The sequence below is a fragment of the Sipha flava genome, unplaced genomic scaffold (genome assembly GCF_003268045.1).
Source record: "Sipha flava isolate LNK unplaced genomic scaffold, YSA_version1 177_pilon_pilon, whole genome shotgun sequence".
Lineage (NCBI taxonomy): Eukaryota > Metazoa > Arthropoda > Insecta > Hemiptera > Aphididae > Sipha > Sipha flava.
Genome location: NW_020272091.1, coordinates 762,131 through 779,403, shown reverse-complemented (window position 1 = coordinate 779,403; position 17,273 = coordinate 762,131). Strand labels below are relative to the sequence as shown.

Genomic DNA, 17,273 nt, shown 5'->3' with positions numbered 1-17,273 from the left:
ACAATTATTTAAAAAACTAAAATATTATATAAAATGAACTACTTCGCATGAAAACTAACGATTAATGCATAAAAAACTTGAAAAAATATGTATAAAGCAAGAAAGATATAAAGAGAAGCATACTCAACGACCCGTCATGTTAGAAAAATATAAAAAAAAGAACTTTTAAAGATTAAGGCATCGGGCATGAAATTTAAATGTAAGGTTCACTAGAAAAAATGCTTCCATTATTAGATGTATTCGTAACCCTTCTAGTTTAGTAACTGTTACTATAATAGTTATTAGAGTTACTTAGATTATGTGTGTGTATTCAATATCGTAACATGAGTTAAGTTCTATTATTTATATTAATTCCATATTCATCTGTAGGCTTTTGACGATGTCCGACACCTTTGTCTCAATTAGATCAATGTAGAAGTTCATATTATATACATTCGCGCGAATGTCGTCACCTGTAATACCAGAAAAGAATAAAACGTTAACAGTGTTAAATATTAAATAGAATGTAATAATTATTGACATTTATTTTAGTAATAGCATCATAAAATAGTCGACAAACCACGGGTCCATCGCTGTAGAAAACAGAGTAACATTTCGAAAATTACTCATTTGAAATACTACAGAACATTTATACTATATTTTTTATAAATTTTAGGCTCATTTTATTGTCACATAAATGTTATTTCTCAGCCATCAAACGATTGTTAAGAGTATTTTGAGATAGATGATAATATATTGTATTATACGTTTATATATCAGTTATTCAGTACAACAAAATATAATTATTATCATATAACTCAGCAATTGAAATAAACAGTATATGTTATGGATACATTTTCATATTGGGGGTGTACATCAAACGGTATTTAAACCATTTTTTCATTTCTGAATTTCTATATCAATAATTGATTTCACGTAAAAAGCATGGGTAATGAATAGTAATTCTTTTTCATTAGTAAACATCGTTTCGAGAGTTATGATATTATACAATAACGGTTTAGTATATAACAGTTTGTTAAATATACTCGTAAAACCTTTGTAGTGGTCACTGATCAGTAAAAAAAAATCGTTAATATATTCAATTATACATCATATAATCGAAAAAATATGACATGAAACATACCATATATATATATATATATATATTACCATTGTGTTTATTGCAAATTAATCAAATAGATTATACATACTTTGTCTAGATACGCATTTGATGTTTAAACAATAATTAAACAGATACTTGATCAAAACGCGTTATATTATTATATTATATATCTAATCGAGCCATTTCGTTTTTAACTTCTGTGACGTACCTAACTGTGATTACAGAGTACGTATTACCGTTTATTTTATGTTACTAATATGTATATAATTAATACATAATCAATGGTATTACATAGAATGGTAATTAGTGGTAGGTTACCTATACTACACTGTATTACATTTTTACTCAAGTGTTGTAATAGTTTACGAAAATATTTCATTTTTAATTGGAACATTGTAGGTAGTACATTATACACGCGTATTATATAGGTGTATCGATAATATAGATGGCCTGTTACCGAGGTCTGCCATTAGATTTCCATGCATCAATAATGAGCTTGACCTATTTCAAAGTTTATATTTTTAATCCAATCGTCTGACGATCGTAACGTGAGTAAACGCACAGTAAACGTGTATTTTGACAGATACGTTAGTTCAGTGCAATATATTGCCGCGCGTGATTGAATAAACGCTGCCGCGTGCGTCCTTGTGGTGTTAGAACTCTATCAATAAAACATGTATACGGCCACTAGTGAGTACATTTTATCTCCGTTGAGTTCTCGCGTTAGCTCTATTTTGTGTTCATACCATATTGTTTGTACTGTATTACGCGTTTTTAAATTTTAAGACATTCTAATTTTAAAATTTAACAATTAGCTTATTTATTTTTCAAGAAATAGTAATAATTTGAAAATATTAGAACTGTGTTAAAATTAAAAGATTTTTTTTCATTTGGTTAAAAAGAAAAATGTTGTGTGAAGGTATTGAAATTCAAACGAGAGTTGATGTATACTTTTAAAATCCCGACTGGATATTTTTATAACAATTTTCTTTTGAAATATGAATATATTTATGGACTTACAGATAATAAATAATTTAAAATGTTTGTGTAACGTTTTACAACACGAACATTTTAATAAATTGTATAGTTTTTAGTTAATTTTTTTTTATTGTATAGTTTTTTAATAGCACCAATGAATAAAGTATACAATCCATAAAACAAAACTAAATATTTTTATAATATATCAAATAATTTATACCTGTCAGAAATTACGATAATTAGTAGCTTTACATTACAGTAGCCTCCACTATTGAAGCTATAACCGAGTACGGTAATAATTGTTAGACTTGGTTAAATATATTTTAGTAAAATATTTCATTGGAAATGTATAGGTATATGTATATGTAAATATATATATCCTATATAAAAATAATTAAAATAAAATGTATTGATATAGTACTGATATTATATAACTTATTATAATTTGTATGCTTAATAATTAAATTTCTAAAGCAAGATGTAATACATTACTAATAATATATCTATTATAATTTACATTATCTGCGTAGGTTAAAATCCGTACTTTTAATTGTTGCCAGATCGAAGCATATTTTACTTGTTGTATTTTTATTGTACCTATCAAAATAGTCACTTTTTTAGTTTTTATTTTTCAAATTGTTTTCTTTTTTTTTTTTAATTGGACATTTAAAAAAAACACGCCGATGAATCAGAACACAAAATCAAAGTAGCTATTTGCATACCATGTTTTTAATGAAGAACGAGAAAAATTATTTTTTTAAAATGTACTCATAAGCGCAATTCGGGGTGGGACTTGGGTGTGCTTAGTATCCCCAAATTGTTTCATGTTAATTTAGATTTTAATAGTAACATGTATCCATAACCTTAAGATAATATCATAAAAAAAAAAAAGATGAGCTTAAGCACCATAAATGTTTTCATTGAAATTGCGCCCCTGAATGTACCTAATATATTAATGCTTTCAATGAAATTCCCACAGCTGTTCATTGTTCAGTCGTCATTAAAAAAAAAATTTTAAAATACCGTTCGAGTAGGTCATCGTATCCGTGTCATATGCTTATTTTTATGTAAGGTATTAACGCTTGTGAGTGGTGTCTTAGTGCCATGAAATATTTATCACCTATACCTAGGCGTATATACACATATTGCTAAACAATATATCACTTACCAAGTATCTTGTACATCGGAGAGAGGTCGCAGTGAACATACATAAAGAGTTTCTCTACGGATCTCAACAGTTTTGTCAACTCTTCGTGCACGGTTGTTATCCGATTGGCTTCCCGGCTGGCTTCGTCGGACAGTTGTTGCAGATGTGCTTTCAATCCGTTCATATTATCCTCTTGTTTCGATGCTCTTGACTCGTTAACTGTCCGCTGCTCATTCACTCGGTTCTTTAGCGCCAATACTTCTTTCTGCAAATCATCTACCTGAAACGATGAGTTCGTAGAGACTAAATACACTACAAAACGTTAATACTCAATACATTGTAAGTAGTATAACTGAGGACGAAATTGAATTTTAGAATTTGTAATTAATTAACATATAAGTATAAAATATAAATCGAATAGATTGCGATATCTGAATCTTGTTGTAAAAATAATATGGTTCTATCTGCATATTATTGTAATCATATGTTTGAGTATTTTTCTCATTTTTCTTTTTCGTCTCATTCGAAAAATTCATACAATAAAATTAAAAAAATCCGTTTATTTTCGATAGTAAATAATATATTTATAAAAGTATACGTACTTCACTATTCAGCTCGTTGATGTACGTGAACAACGCAAAATTCTCCTCCTCTTGCCGAACAAAGAGATCCACGATCCTGTCAACGTTGCTCTCGCCCACGTACATATACAACCATCCCATTAAGTCAGCCCACTTCTCAGCTTGTTCCTTACGGTTGCCCAATTCGCTTTGTTTCTTCTCTTCTTCTTTCCGTTCGAAGTCCATCAGCACACGATGCTGTCCTGATATGTTCAACACAGGGAAAAATCATCTTATGAAGTATTTAAATATACTATTTATGTATAATCGAATTCGTGTGTATATCTGTTATTTGTTAAGAGTGTCTACATATTAACTACCCTAATTCGAAGATAAATAATTAACTCGAGGTGTGTGTGTGTGTGTGTGTGTTTTAAAATAATTCCAATAAAAGATACGAACGTATTATTTTATGTACCTTTAATGGACAAGAATTCTTGAAGTTTCATATCTCGATCGTATTGTCTTTGCAGTTCTTTGACTTCGGCCTTATGCAGAGCAATCTGTTGTTTATCTTCTTCGCTCATATTTATCAATCTGTTTTGAGCATCTTCTCTATAAACCAAAAGTAAAACGCTTAATCAACCCGTAGACGACTCTTATGACCATTATTTCCCATGCCTATGATAATTCAATAAATACAATTCTTCATACAAAATGTGTTCAAATTAAGAAACTGAATTATTTTTTATTTTTTAGCAATTATCAATTACGTTCATGTAATTGATATCAAACTAAAACTTTTCTGCAAATATATTAGATTTTTTTTGAGAAAATAATTAGAATTTATAAATTATAGATGCATAACATTTACCCATAGTTAAATGTGATACTGAAATATAAATTATCATATTTATAAGAACAGGATTAAGACTGTTTTTAACCAAACGTCAATTCGAAGAGAACCAACTCAAATTGTACGTCTTATGCGCTTATGCCTATTTGCTCCACATATCGTGTTCAAACCTTACCTTTGTTCGTATGCCATAGTGGCCTGTTCTATCAGGTCCATCATAATCTGTTTGCTATCGTCCAGTCGTTTCGATAGAGCTTTGTACGCATCGTTGAATTGTGACCGTTGCACGAGTAAATTGTCGATTTCATTTCGTAAACGGGCGTTTTCTGTCAAAACCTTATTGAACTTGACGGTTTTCTAAAACAGTTTTACTTATTATGAAATAAATGCGTTCCATAATGAGATGATTGTTACATCTCCGTCATTATTCGCGTGAAATATACCTATGCCCAGGTTACCTAAGTACCTAAGTTTTTTCTTAAAGCTTACCACGTGTAATTTGTTTTCTAGTAACTCTTGGTGTTTTTGTAAGTTATATTCTACTTTGTTTTTTGATTTGCCAGCTGACACTTCCCGCTGTCTGAATATCAGGCCGAATTCGTTTTGTATCTTCTGTATTTCTTTTTCGATATCGACTAGGCACTTTTTTTGATCCATCAGATCATCATTGGCGCCCATGTATTCATTCCATTTTTCGACTAAACACGCTTTTAAGCGCATGTCGTTATTTTCTTTGTATTTATTTTTTTTCGTATTTATCTGCTCTACCAGATTCATTTTTTCTTGTTCTAAGCTGCATAGAAGTTTTCTGAAACACATTAACATAGCTTACACTGTAATACTTGTATATTCGTGTATGTATTTGTGTGTGTGTGTGTGTGTGTGTGTGTGTGTGTGTGTGTGTGTGTGTATGTGTGTGAGTGTGTACATATATATTAAATTGGAAGTGGTGCTTAATGCTATTTAAAGGCTATGTGTGCTTAGTTACTTCTGTTTGGTCAAATGACAACCCATTTCTTCGGTGTACGCTTTTTTGTTACTTTCCATGAGCATATACTGTCGTTGAAGTCTGGCGAGTTCTTCAGCAAGAATATCGCTCCCATTGTCTTCAACTTCTTCATTCAAGTTATTGTCCATTTAAATTGTATTTATAGCGTCGAGTGTTGTAGAGTTATCATGAACGAATTGTGTTCATACTGAAGCAGTACTACGTTACATTGTGAATACGCTATCGAAAAAACGAAGTCTGAATAGGTAACTAGGTGACGTTTGAAACAAAATGTTTAGCAGTAAATACCTAACTGTATAGTACATACACGGAAATCCATTATGAAACTGTTAAAATAACTCAATAATTAATTTGTTTCATCCTAAAAATGTTTGAATCCAGAGACGTATTTATGGGGCGGGACTGAGTCCCCCCCCAAAATGAAAAACACCATTGTCAAAAATTATTATTTTTGACATGGATATATCTTAAGGCTGGGGGTTATTCTGAAAATTTGTCGTGACATTAAGAATATTGCTTATGCGATAATTTAAAATTTTATATTTATAAAATATGTAAAATAAATAAAATATGTTTATTTTTTTTAAGAAAATATGTGGTGAATTTGAAGAGACTAATAAAAAAATTGTCTATTAATAATGTAGTTTTATATTTTTTTAAAATTATAAATCATTAAAAAATTGAGTTTCTTATTTCTCTGATGGTGTAAAGATAGTCGAGAAGTCTTATAGTATTCAAGTAATTTTTGTCGTAATAGTGTGTTTTTTCCTTCCTTTCCCCCCAAAAATCAAATACATGATGGACCCCATCCGAATAAAACCTATATACATATATGCTACTGTTTGAATAAATTGATTTCATCTAACATATTGTTTTCATAATCAACTCGAATTATTGACTACAAGTTTTGTAAAATGTTAACTGGACGTTTTTCATCGCAGTTAAATTTGTGAAATAGTTCATAAGTTGAGGTTGTGATGGGGAAATATTAAAAGTAGAACATTTTTAATACGTACGTTATTTTGTCAACAAAAATTTGTTTAAATATGTTGATTTATTAAACTGGTATGGTATTCTGTATAGTATACTTAATAATTATTCGCATGTACAATATATTATGTACCAGAAAATTAAAAATATTAGACCATTAGACTAAAAAATATCAGATGTTCAAAATACTATACCCACTGATCAACCAAAAAAACCTCATTAAGCTGGAGATGTTCTTTTATGATCTATAAACAAAGCCTACTATCTCTACTTTTATATGTAGTCCTTGTGTGGGGAAATTGTGCTAAAACTTACTTGCACAAAATACAAGTATTTCAATCGAAAGTTCTTAGGATGATATTAAATGCTTCATGGTTTGTTCGTAATGCTGCACTCCACAAATATTTCCAGATACCCATACATAATAACTGAAAAAACTGAAAAAATTAACTGTCAGCTTTTTCAACCACATCAACTCTGCTAGTAGTATGAAATTTTATAGACTAAGGGACCCACATATTATACGTCGACTAAAGCGTAGACGTGCCAGTACATTTTTTAACTAGTTAACTAGACGACACAAATGTCGCCCAGTGATTATACTCTGTTGACAATATTTTGAAAGATTGGGCGAAATAATGCGAAACAAACGTGTAATACTATAATCGTACTATGATATTACATTGACTATTTTGAGAAAAAAATTATATATATAAATACATGATGATAAAGTTACAATGTTTAACAAAATATGAAGTACCTATGGTTATACGAGTACAACTAGTGAACAATATAGTAAGTTTATATTTGATATTTACGAATAAATATATAATTAAATTACAACAGAAGGTCGTGTGCACGTCTCAATGCATTTTATAAGGAATTTTCACTGGGCGACAAACATATATATATATATTAGGGTGGTCCTAATTTTTCAACTTTAAAAATGCTGATCTAGGTACCCTCCATTGTGTTTATTACCATGAGAAAAAAAAATTAGGCCAAATTTGGTTTCGATAACTCACCCCCTTCACGTCCCTCAAGAGGGTTAAAAAATAACTAAATAGGGTAGTTCAATAGTTTTTTGCATTTAAGTGTAAATCTAAAGCATTTATCGTAAAGTACTATAGTACCTTTATTTTAGAAATTATAATTTTCTAAAAGAAATGTCTTAACAAATTTTCCCCAAAATTTATTATTTTCTAGAAAAATATTTAAATTAAAAAATATTTATTATGTTTTAAAAAATTAATTCATTTAAGTAATATTGATGATTGATTGATGATATGATAAATTCTTTTGTGAATATTGTCTAAAATTTAATTTATTTTAAAAAAAGTGATTTGAGAAAATTTCATCAGGTTAACTAGTTAATCGGTATTTCATTAAAGTTATTAAAAAAGATTTTAATTTAATGAGTATTCATTTAATTTATAATAATAATTATTATTATATTTTTAACTATTCATCAATAATATTTAAATAACTATGAAAAATGTTTTTTTTTGAAACATAATAAATATTTTTTATTTATATATTTTCCTAGAAATTAATGAATTCTCGGGAAAATTTGTTAAGACATTTTTTATAGAAAATTATAATTTCTAAAATAAATGTTCAATAGTATTTTACGATAAATTCTTTAAATTTCCACTTAAATGCAAAAAACTATTAAACTACCCTATTTGGCAATTTTTCAACCCTCTTGAGGGACGTGAAGGAGGTAAGGTAAACGAAACCAAATTCGGCCTAATATTTTTTCTTATAGTAATAATCAAAATGGTGGGTACCTGGATTAAAAATATTGACCTTTTTTTTCTTCTCTTCTATCTAAGGACCACCCTAATATATATATATATACTGCGTGTTCTATGATAAAGGTAACACGAAATATTTCAAACGCATGATCTTGTATGCAATTCGGGTTTTTTGTAATGCATAAAGGACATAAAATTACATTTATTTTTGATAAATCTTAATTTTTTAAAAAAAATTCTACGCATGCGCGATAAAATAATTTTTTTTTAAAAGGCACCCTCCATTTTTGAGTTCAAATTTGAATTATGTGTATTTTTTCAAGCAACTTTGACCTTTAAAGTTTTGCTCTATTTTCAAAATTGACTGATTGAGAATGAGTTAAATTTTCGATTTATAACATTTGTATAAATAAATAAAAATATTAGTTAATAACAAGGTACATTAAATTGTATATAATTATTACTTTAATTAAAAATATAGTTATAACTATTATAACTAAAGCATTCTCAAAATATATTGATTATAATAATGTAAGCAGTGTCGGCCTGGCCAGGACAGCGAGGCAGCGAACGTTGTCGAGACCTTCACCTTTTTTTTTTTTTTTTATTCTAGCATAGGCATCTCAAATAGTGATGGACAGAGACATAATAGCGCAGGGTACTGAGTATTGTTAAAGGCTCTTTTTTTTTTATAACATAAAAACAGAATTAATTGCATTGCTGGTTCATCCGATACAGTAAAAAGATTACTTACGTTATGAATAAAAAAAATTTATGTTGGTAGAATGATTTAATGTGCTACAAAAATATTCATGTATATATTTTGTATGTAAGTATGATACCACGAAACATGACTTTCACAATTTCAGCCCAATCTTAGGTTAATTTTGATAAAAAATTAAGACTCTAAAAAAAATCCCTGCCTATGCCTTTCATATCCCAGGCTGACACTGAATGTAATGTGTTCATAATATAGTGTTTATAATACACTAAATTATAATAATATTGTAAGTAAATACAAATATAAATTATAAGTAACTTTTAAATATTTTTATAATAAATAAATTGTTATTATAAATCGTATGAGTAATTAATATAATATTTGCTCTCCGGTATTTATTGTGTTATAATATAACTGTTATGATTTTTAGGAGTAGGAAATAAAGTATTCCCTAATGCCATATTAAAGTGGTTTCCACAAAACCAGCAAGGAAAACAGATAGCATCATTAGCATCGTTGTCAGAAACGCATCAATTATTATATAAAACATGCAGAGATTTTGCCGAAGGAGAACTAAAACCTATTGCCGCCATAACTGATCGCGAAAAAATGTTTCCGAAAAAACAAGTATGTTGATATTAAACTGAAAATTACCTAAAAACTGTAATGTTTATAAATGGTCCGAATTTATTTAGTAATGTTATTTGAATAATATGTCGTACCGATTTATAAATGCAAAAATTATTTTAAATTTAAAGCGAGATAAATAATATTATTTTCTACAAGTTGTAATTAATAACCATAACAATTATTAAAAGTGTAAATTTGTTACATCATACTGAACCTGAAATGTCTATATTCTTTCTAGATCAAAGAGATGGGTGAATTAGGCCTAATGGGTATCTGTGTTCCTGAAAATGTTGGTGGAACCGGTCTTGATTACATGTCTTACGCTATAGCGGTGGAAGAGATTTCTAGGTAAACCGGATAATATTGAATTCACTATTTATCAACGATCAGTGCTGCAACTAGAATGTCTAAGACCCAGGTACAGACAAATGTATGTCTTTCTTGAGATACATAAAAGAGTCGGACTGACTTCACAGTATGGGCATTTTTTACTCCTTAGATCGGATAGTATTTGTGGATGTATTGAATTTTAAAGAACCTATAGATAATTTTCTCGCTGAAACAATTCTGTGTAAAGTTTCAACTTAGTAGGTATACAAAAAAACTTGTAGAATAAACTACAAGGATAGATAAAATGTATAATATGAATATATGATTATTGATTTTATAAATATAATTTACAGTAAAATATAAAAGTATATAAATATATAAAAGTAATCTATGTTACTCTAGGCTTAGTATTTTTTCCAATATTTAGATAAACAATTCCAAATAAAACGGACCATACTTTACATTTTGTTATATAAAATTAAATAAAAGATAATAATACAATAATAATGAATCAAATTAAATCAAATAAAAAAAAAATTGACGGCTATCTTCTATGGGCCCTTTGACTCTGCGGGCCTCAGTGTTGTGCACCGCCTATGATTTTTATGTCACTGTCAACGGTAAAGTAAATCCGTTATGGAAACTATATTATAATATTTTACTTTTAGATGCTGTGCTTCCACAGGTGCCATAATGGCCGTGCACAACATGTACATGAATGCGGTTAACAATTACGGTAACGATAAGCAAAAAGAAGAATTCCTTCAGCCGTTTACGGATGGTAAAAACATAGGTTCATTTTCTTTAAGCGAGCCAGGTATTTATGTATAATTTGATCAAAGAAAACTATAGAATAGTTAGAATAGTTGGTAGAAATATAAAAAACTACTTAGACTAATGCTCGCGTTTTGTTAGTTTATAACATACTGGACGTGTACGTATGTACTAAACAGGGCTTGAAACCGAAATTAAGAATACCGGTATTTTAACCGGAACCTTATCGAAATCGTTTTTTAATTTTCTTAGGAATCTAAACGGGAATCCGAACCGATATTTGTCTTAAGGTAATTTTTCGGTTTTTTTGGATGCCAGTTTTGTCTCTATTTTATATATTTAGCTAATAAATAATAATAGTTTAATGTTATTTGCACATTGCCGTCGGTTTGTAAAACCCGTAGTTATGATTATTTTCTTATAATTCATAATTTATAAATAGTTTTGGACGACGACATCTAGTAATATCGTAGAATCGTTGCAATGCATTGTTGGTATTAAAGTTAGAGTTAGAGTTAGAATTAGTTAGAGTTGTCTGAGTAAAAAATAAACATTTTTTTTTTCGTGATCACAAAATTGTCCATTGACTGGTGCGTGCAAGTATGTGAGAGATCCCTCCTTACCGCTACCACTCATATCAAATATTACTGTTTCGTCGTGCCGTCGCGATCTCAGAGTCACCTTAACCGTTAATTTTTGGTTCAGTTCCATAATTTGTTTTTGAAATTTATTTGTGATAAACATTAAAACAAGTTATGTTCAACAAACGGTTTTAGATTATAACGTTATAAATTAAATGGTTCACCGAACATTTTACTAGATAAATGTTAAAATTGTTTATGTTTTTTGAAATGTTCACCAAAAAACCGTAAAAAATTTAAAGTTCTAATAAACCTTGTTAAGTTATTCGTTCTTGTAAATTTAATTAGAAGAACGTTTTGAGATATTACGTTCTTGAACATTTAATCAAAAGAACTTATCGAAATAATACGTTTTTTTATATTTAATTAGAAGAACGTTTTGAAATAGTACGTTCTTGAACATTTAATCAGAAGAACGTTTTACAGTCATATGTTTTAAAATTTTAAATGAATTTTTTTTTGAATAACCTAATTGGAACCAAAACCGGATAAATCATAAAGGTTTCAAGCCCTGGTACTAAGTACATTGTACTATTATTTTAATCGTTATATTTAATTACAAATAAAATAAAAAATTGCAAGGTCTGGGAAGCGACGCCGGTTCGGTGGCGACAAAAGCTACAAAAGACGGTTCTTCGTACGTGATAAATGGTACAAAATCGTGGACCACAAATGGTTTGGAATCGAAAGCGTTAGTCTTATTCGCATCCACTGATAAATTGAAAAAACACAAAGGCATCAGTTCTTTTTTGCTGAAAAAGGCTACCCCTGGTACGGCCGCACTTACATCGTGCGTGTTACACAATTAGCGCTTACATGGCGTTTCACACCGTTGCAGGTCTGTCCATTGGGAAAAAAGAGAACAAGTTAGGCATACGAGGATCGTCGACGTGTAATTTGATATTCGAAGACTGTTCTGTACCTGAAGAAAACGTTCTTGGAGAGCTAGGAAAAGGCTTCAACTATGCGATGATGTTATTGGGTAAGGAAAACTCAACTGATATTTACACTGGAGAATGACATAAAATATTGTGTTTGTATACACATAATACAAATATTTATTATTAATAGCTAAAACAATATAAATTAATAATCATCCATTGTTTAGGATTTATTTAGTATGTCGAAGTTAATGTATAACATTGATGTACATTTTTCTTTACTTACTTAATATTTAATTGTTGGGTAAGTTAAACGGTTTTCAGGACCGTACATCATGTTTTAAATTACTTACACGTTCTCACTCTTGATTGTTATGTAAATAATTAAAATTTATAAAAAAAACTATTTGTACTGACCGCATTTGGAAAATATATAAATATAAGATAGAGAGAAAAATATTTAGAAAAACAAAATGACTACTGTCATCCCGTGTATAATTGTATGGGTACAAAGCCATCTTATCATATACTAACACGCAATTCACTCAGTCTTGAAATTAATATATTATTTATATCCTGTAAATTATTTTTTACGTACATTTTTGAAAAATTACAGTCGAAAAATGCTTATTCGATTGATTATAGATGGGGGTCGCATAGGTATCGCCGCCCAGGCCTGTGGTATTGCGCAAGCGTCCTTAGAATTGGCCGTCGATTACGCGTCCAAGAGAAACGCATTCGGAACTCCGATTGCCAAGTTGCAGACGATACAAGTATATATCATTGAATTTGATGAATCACTTTAAACAGTAGATTAACATTTTTCTTTTACAGAACAAAATCGCTGATATGGCGTTAAGGGTGGAGAGCGCTAGACTTTTGACTTGGCGAGCAGCTTTTCTAAAAGACAACAGCAAACCGCACTCAAAAGTAAAATTTTTTCTTGAAAAAATAGTCGTTTTATGAAACGTGAATCTATTTTTTATTGTATAGGAATTCACACTGTTCACTTCACGTGTTTTATACGGTTACACTGTTTATTACTTAATTTAATTTACTACACTCCACAAAAGTGTTCTATTCTTAATGCTCAAATATTGGCGTTCTCACGGAGGGAGGGGAGAGTTATGGAAGATGGATTTCTCCTTAATATTTTTTTAATGGATTGTATGTTAATGTTCAACTAAATTTAGTAATAACCAAGGCTCATAATTTCTAGAATTTGCATATATATTTTTTTAGAGGTACTAGAGATACCTGTGTGAGCTATAAATTTGTTTCAGATAACTTATAAGGTAAATCCAATGTTATAATGCATATTTTTGTGTATTACAATGTTTTAGTGCTATTTTTCTTTTTTTATGTACCCTAGCGTTTTTTCTTGATAATAAGAAAAATTTAATCTTATCTTGAATATCACAAAATTACGGAAATCAAAGATAGATTTGTTGCTAATGTAATTGTTGGTATACTTAAATTATCTGAGTAAGCAAATTTGATAAATTGTTTATGTATATTTAAGAGCTTATATATTTGTTTATAAAAGCATGTTAATGCACTTATGACAACTATTTTCAGAGCTACAAATTATGAGCTTTGGTAATAATCAAATTGATGTATATAATCATAAATATTATTTTGACTTATTATTTTCCACACGTTACATATTAGGCACGTAGCCAGGGGGTGTTACAGGTGTAGCAACACCCGAATCTAGGACAAAAGATCCTGTAATAAAATATCCAAGTCAAAACATCCAAGGTTAAAATATCCAACGGATAAAATAACCAATGTATAGGACAAAATATTTAAATAAAAAAATAATAAAAATCTGTATATCTGTACATAATTATTTTATTTTTTATTTATTTTTTATTTAGATACATTGTTCATTTTTAAATCAAAATTAACATTATTTAATATTTTATAATATAGTAATAAAATAGTAAAAGTAAAAATAAAACTATTTTACGTTGTAACGCACTACATAAAACTAAAGATATAATTATTATATAACACAACATATTATTTTTATTATTACTATTTTATAACTGTATTATAAAGTATTATTAATAATAAATGTTATTAAAATGTGATCTAAAAATGAACAATAATGTATTTAAATAAAAAAAATTATGCAGGTATTAACAATATAGATTTTTATAATTTTTTTTATTTAGATATTTTGCCCTATATATTGGTTATTTTATCCCTGGATATTTTATCCGTTGGATATTTTGACTTGGATATTTTATTACATGATATTTTGTCCCAATCCGTAACACCCCCCCCCTTAACCGTGTTAACAGTATACTGAAGTCTGATAAAGGTAAAAATTGATCATAAGCAATGATGAAAATATATTTATCATAGCGAAATATATACATAACAATAATGTAAAGCCGGATCCGGCTTCTCATTACATCGTTTTGTCTAATAAACCAAAGCCTTGGTTTTATGTCGTATCATGAGGGATTTGAAATAGGTACATATGACAAAAATGTAAATTTGAAATTTTAATAAAATATTTAAATACTTTCTCACAGTGGCGTAGCCAAGGGGGAGGGGGGCTAAGGGGGCTATAGCCTCCCCCATGGGCCGTGTTTATATGTATAATGTATCTTGACTATTTAATAGAATCAATGCTCGTTTTAATCAAAGGCTTATTAATGTTATGCCACTTGAAGAACTTATTCCGGCCAATTTAAATATGTATGACGATAAAAATATTATAAAAGCTGCTAAAATATATGTCCAGTGATGATAATACCTCATCTACAATCAGAGCTGACCTGTTCATATGGAGGCAACAATGGAGTCAAAATACTATTCCAAAACCGAATTCTGCTCTTGATTCACTCTCTCATCGCACCAATCTTCGACCTAACATTAAAATACTTTTACAATTATTCGCCACATTACCAGTTACCTCTCACTCCGGAAAGAACGTTTTCAGCACTTAATCGTTTAAAATTTTTTTTAAGAAGCACCCTGTCGGAAAACAGACTGAATGGGTTAGCTATGGCTAATATAAATAAAAAATAGCAATTCGATGAAAGTGAAATAATAACTGAATTTGCCAGAAATTCGCTTAAGAGGATGCAGCTGTCAGTGGAACAAGTGACTGAACACTGAAACTAAAATTATTATTATTATTATAAATTATATATTAATAAATATTTCTAAAACTATACTAAAATGCTTGAATTACGTTTAGAAACCTGGTGGTAGATGGTGAGGGGGGAGGTCAAGGGTGAATTCTCATATTCTCTCTTACCTTACTTATCCAAAAAAAGTGGTTAGCCCCCTCATTTAAAAATCCTGGCTACACCACTGCTTTCTCATACAATAGTACATTATACATGAATAGATATTCATGTGTAATGTACTAATCAGTGGCGGATTAGGGGCAGGCTAAAAGACTTATAGCCAAGAGCGGCTTTTTTTTATAGAATTAAGTAAAATAATAGACATTAAATATTTTATTTTTAGAAGTTTTCTATTATAAAGATTTTATATTTTATATATTTTTTTTTTTTGATAAAAAAACTGAATAAAATTTGAAAAGAAGGGTTTAGACCAAATATTTTTGGTTCCTTAGTAGAGTGATGGGGGGGGGGGGCAGAGTGATTACGTCTAGGGGCGCTAAAACGCTAAATCCGCCACTGGTACTAATGTGTTTGTATGTTTGTACAATAAAGTATACGTAAAGTATTTATTTTGTTGTGTATAATTTTTAATAACACCCTCTTTTTGAAATACCTAGCTACGCGCCTGTTACATATAATATATTGTAATTTATTGTATATTTTTTATATTAGAAAGAGGGTGCTGGGGCTCATTCCCCGCCGCTCAATTTTTAATAAATGTTTATACTATTATCCCTCTCCCGGTTAAAAATCCTGAGAACGACTCTACTCTCAAAACAGTATAATGTCCGGCGTTCAACAATTTTTCACAATAGTCACCGTCAAATATCTGATTAGTACTTTTATTTTAATATTTACGAAATAGTTAATAGTTGATATATATTTTAAATATGCTCAACTTTCTAATTATTTCATATTTGAAATCTTGATATGCATTCATGTAATATTTAAATAAAGAGTGAAAACCGAAAAATTCAATATCTTTATCTACACTACAATTATTTAAATATATCAAAAAATGTTAGTGGTTCAAACTCAATATACTTTTACTGGGTTTTATGTATCAGTACTGTATAGCTTTGCTTTTAACGTTGTTTGTTTATTCATAGATTATTCAATGTCAATTTTAATTTTTCTTTCAATTTCCAGGAAGCGGCAATGGCAAAGCTCGCCGCATCAGAAACGGCCACATTTAATTCACATCAGTGTATACAAATTTTGGGTGGTATGGGTTTTGTAACGGATATGCCGGCCGAGAGGTACTACCGTGATGCTAGAATAACAGAAATTTACGAAGGAACATCAGAGATCCAGAGGTTGGTCATTGGTGCTAACGTTTTGAAAGAGTACGAAGAATAAACATAATCTGTGTTATTTTTTTGTATAATAATTAATTATTGACATGACATTAAACGAAAGTTGTACGAAAGTGTAAGTTGGTTTGATGCGGTTGATGTTTTCTTCGACGTATTTGGTGTATTTTTCCTAGTTTGACATCACGATATTTAATGTTTATAAGCCCCCCTCGAGTACTTGGAGCCTCTCTATGCTCCCAAGATGTCAAAACCCTGGGGTTTACATTGGTGATTTTAACGCACATAGTACCGAATGGGGATACTCCTCAGAAGACGAAGACGGAGAGCGACTCGTTAATTGGTCACAAATAAATCGCACGTTCCTAATTTACGATGCGAAACAGGGAGGTACTTTTGACTCAGGCGGATGGGGAACAACAACATCCCCAGACC

At 29.6% G+C, this 17,273-nt stretch overlaps 2 protein-coding genes across 2 annotated transcripts; one reads left to right on the top strand and one right to left on the bottom strand.

The window, feature by feature from the left end:
- Window positions 1-7: 7 nt before the first annotated feature.
- Window positions 8-5,780, bottom strand: LOC112680550 (coiled-coil domain-containing protein 63-like). Its single transcript, XM_025550673.1, has 7 exons — window positions 5,632-5,780; window positions 5,133-5,451; window positions 4,819-5,000; window positions 4,266-4,402; window positions 3,830-4,050; window positions 3,249-3,507; window positions 8-452 (listed from the first exon to the last, which is right to left on the bottom strand). The coding sequence occupies exons 1-7, from the start codon at window positions 5,778-5,780 to the stop codon at window positions 343-345; spliced, it is 1,377 nt and encodes a 458-aa protein (XP_025406458.1). The 3' UTR covers window positions 8-342.
- Window positions 1,645-16,960, top strand: LOC112680551 (short-chain specific acyl-CoA dehydrogenase, mitochondrial-like). Its single transcript, XM_025550674.1, has 9 exons — window positions 1,645-1,792; window positions 9,551-9,747; window positions 9,989-10,098; window positions 10,749-10,897; window positions 12,078-12,266; window positions 12,334-12,477; window positions 13,022-13,149; window positions 13,211-13,306; window positions 16,675-16,960. The coding sequence occupies exons 1-9, from the start codon at window positions 1,777-1,779 to the stop codon at window positions 16,882-16,884; spliced, it is 1,239 nt and encodes a 412-aa protein (XP_025406459.1). The 5' UTR covers window positions 1,645-1,776; the 3' UTR covers window positions 16,885-16,960.
- Window positions 16,961-17,273: the final 313 nt, after the last annotated feature.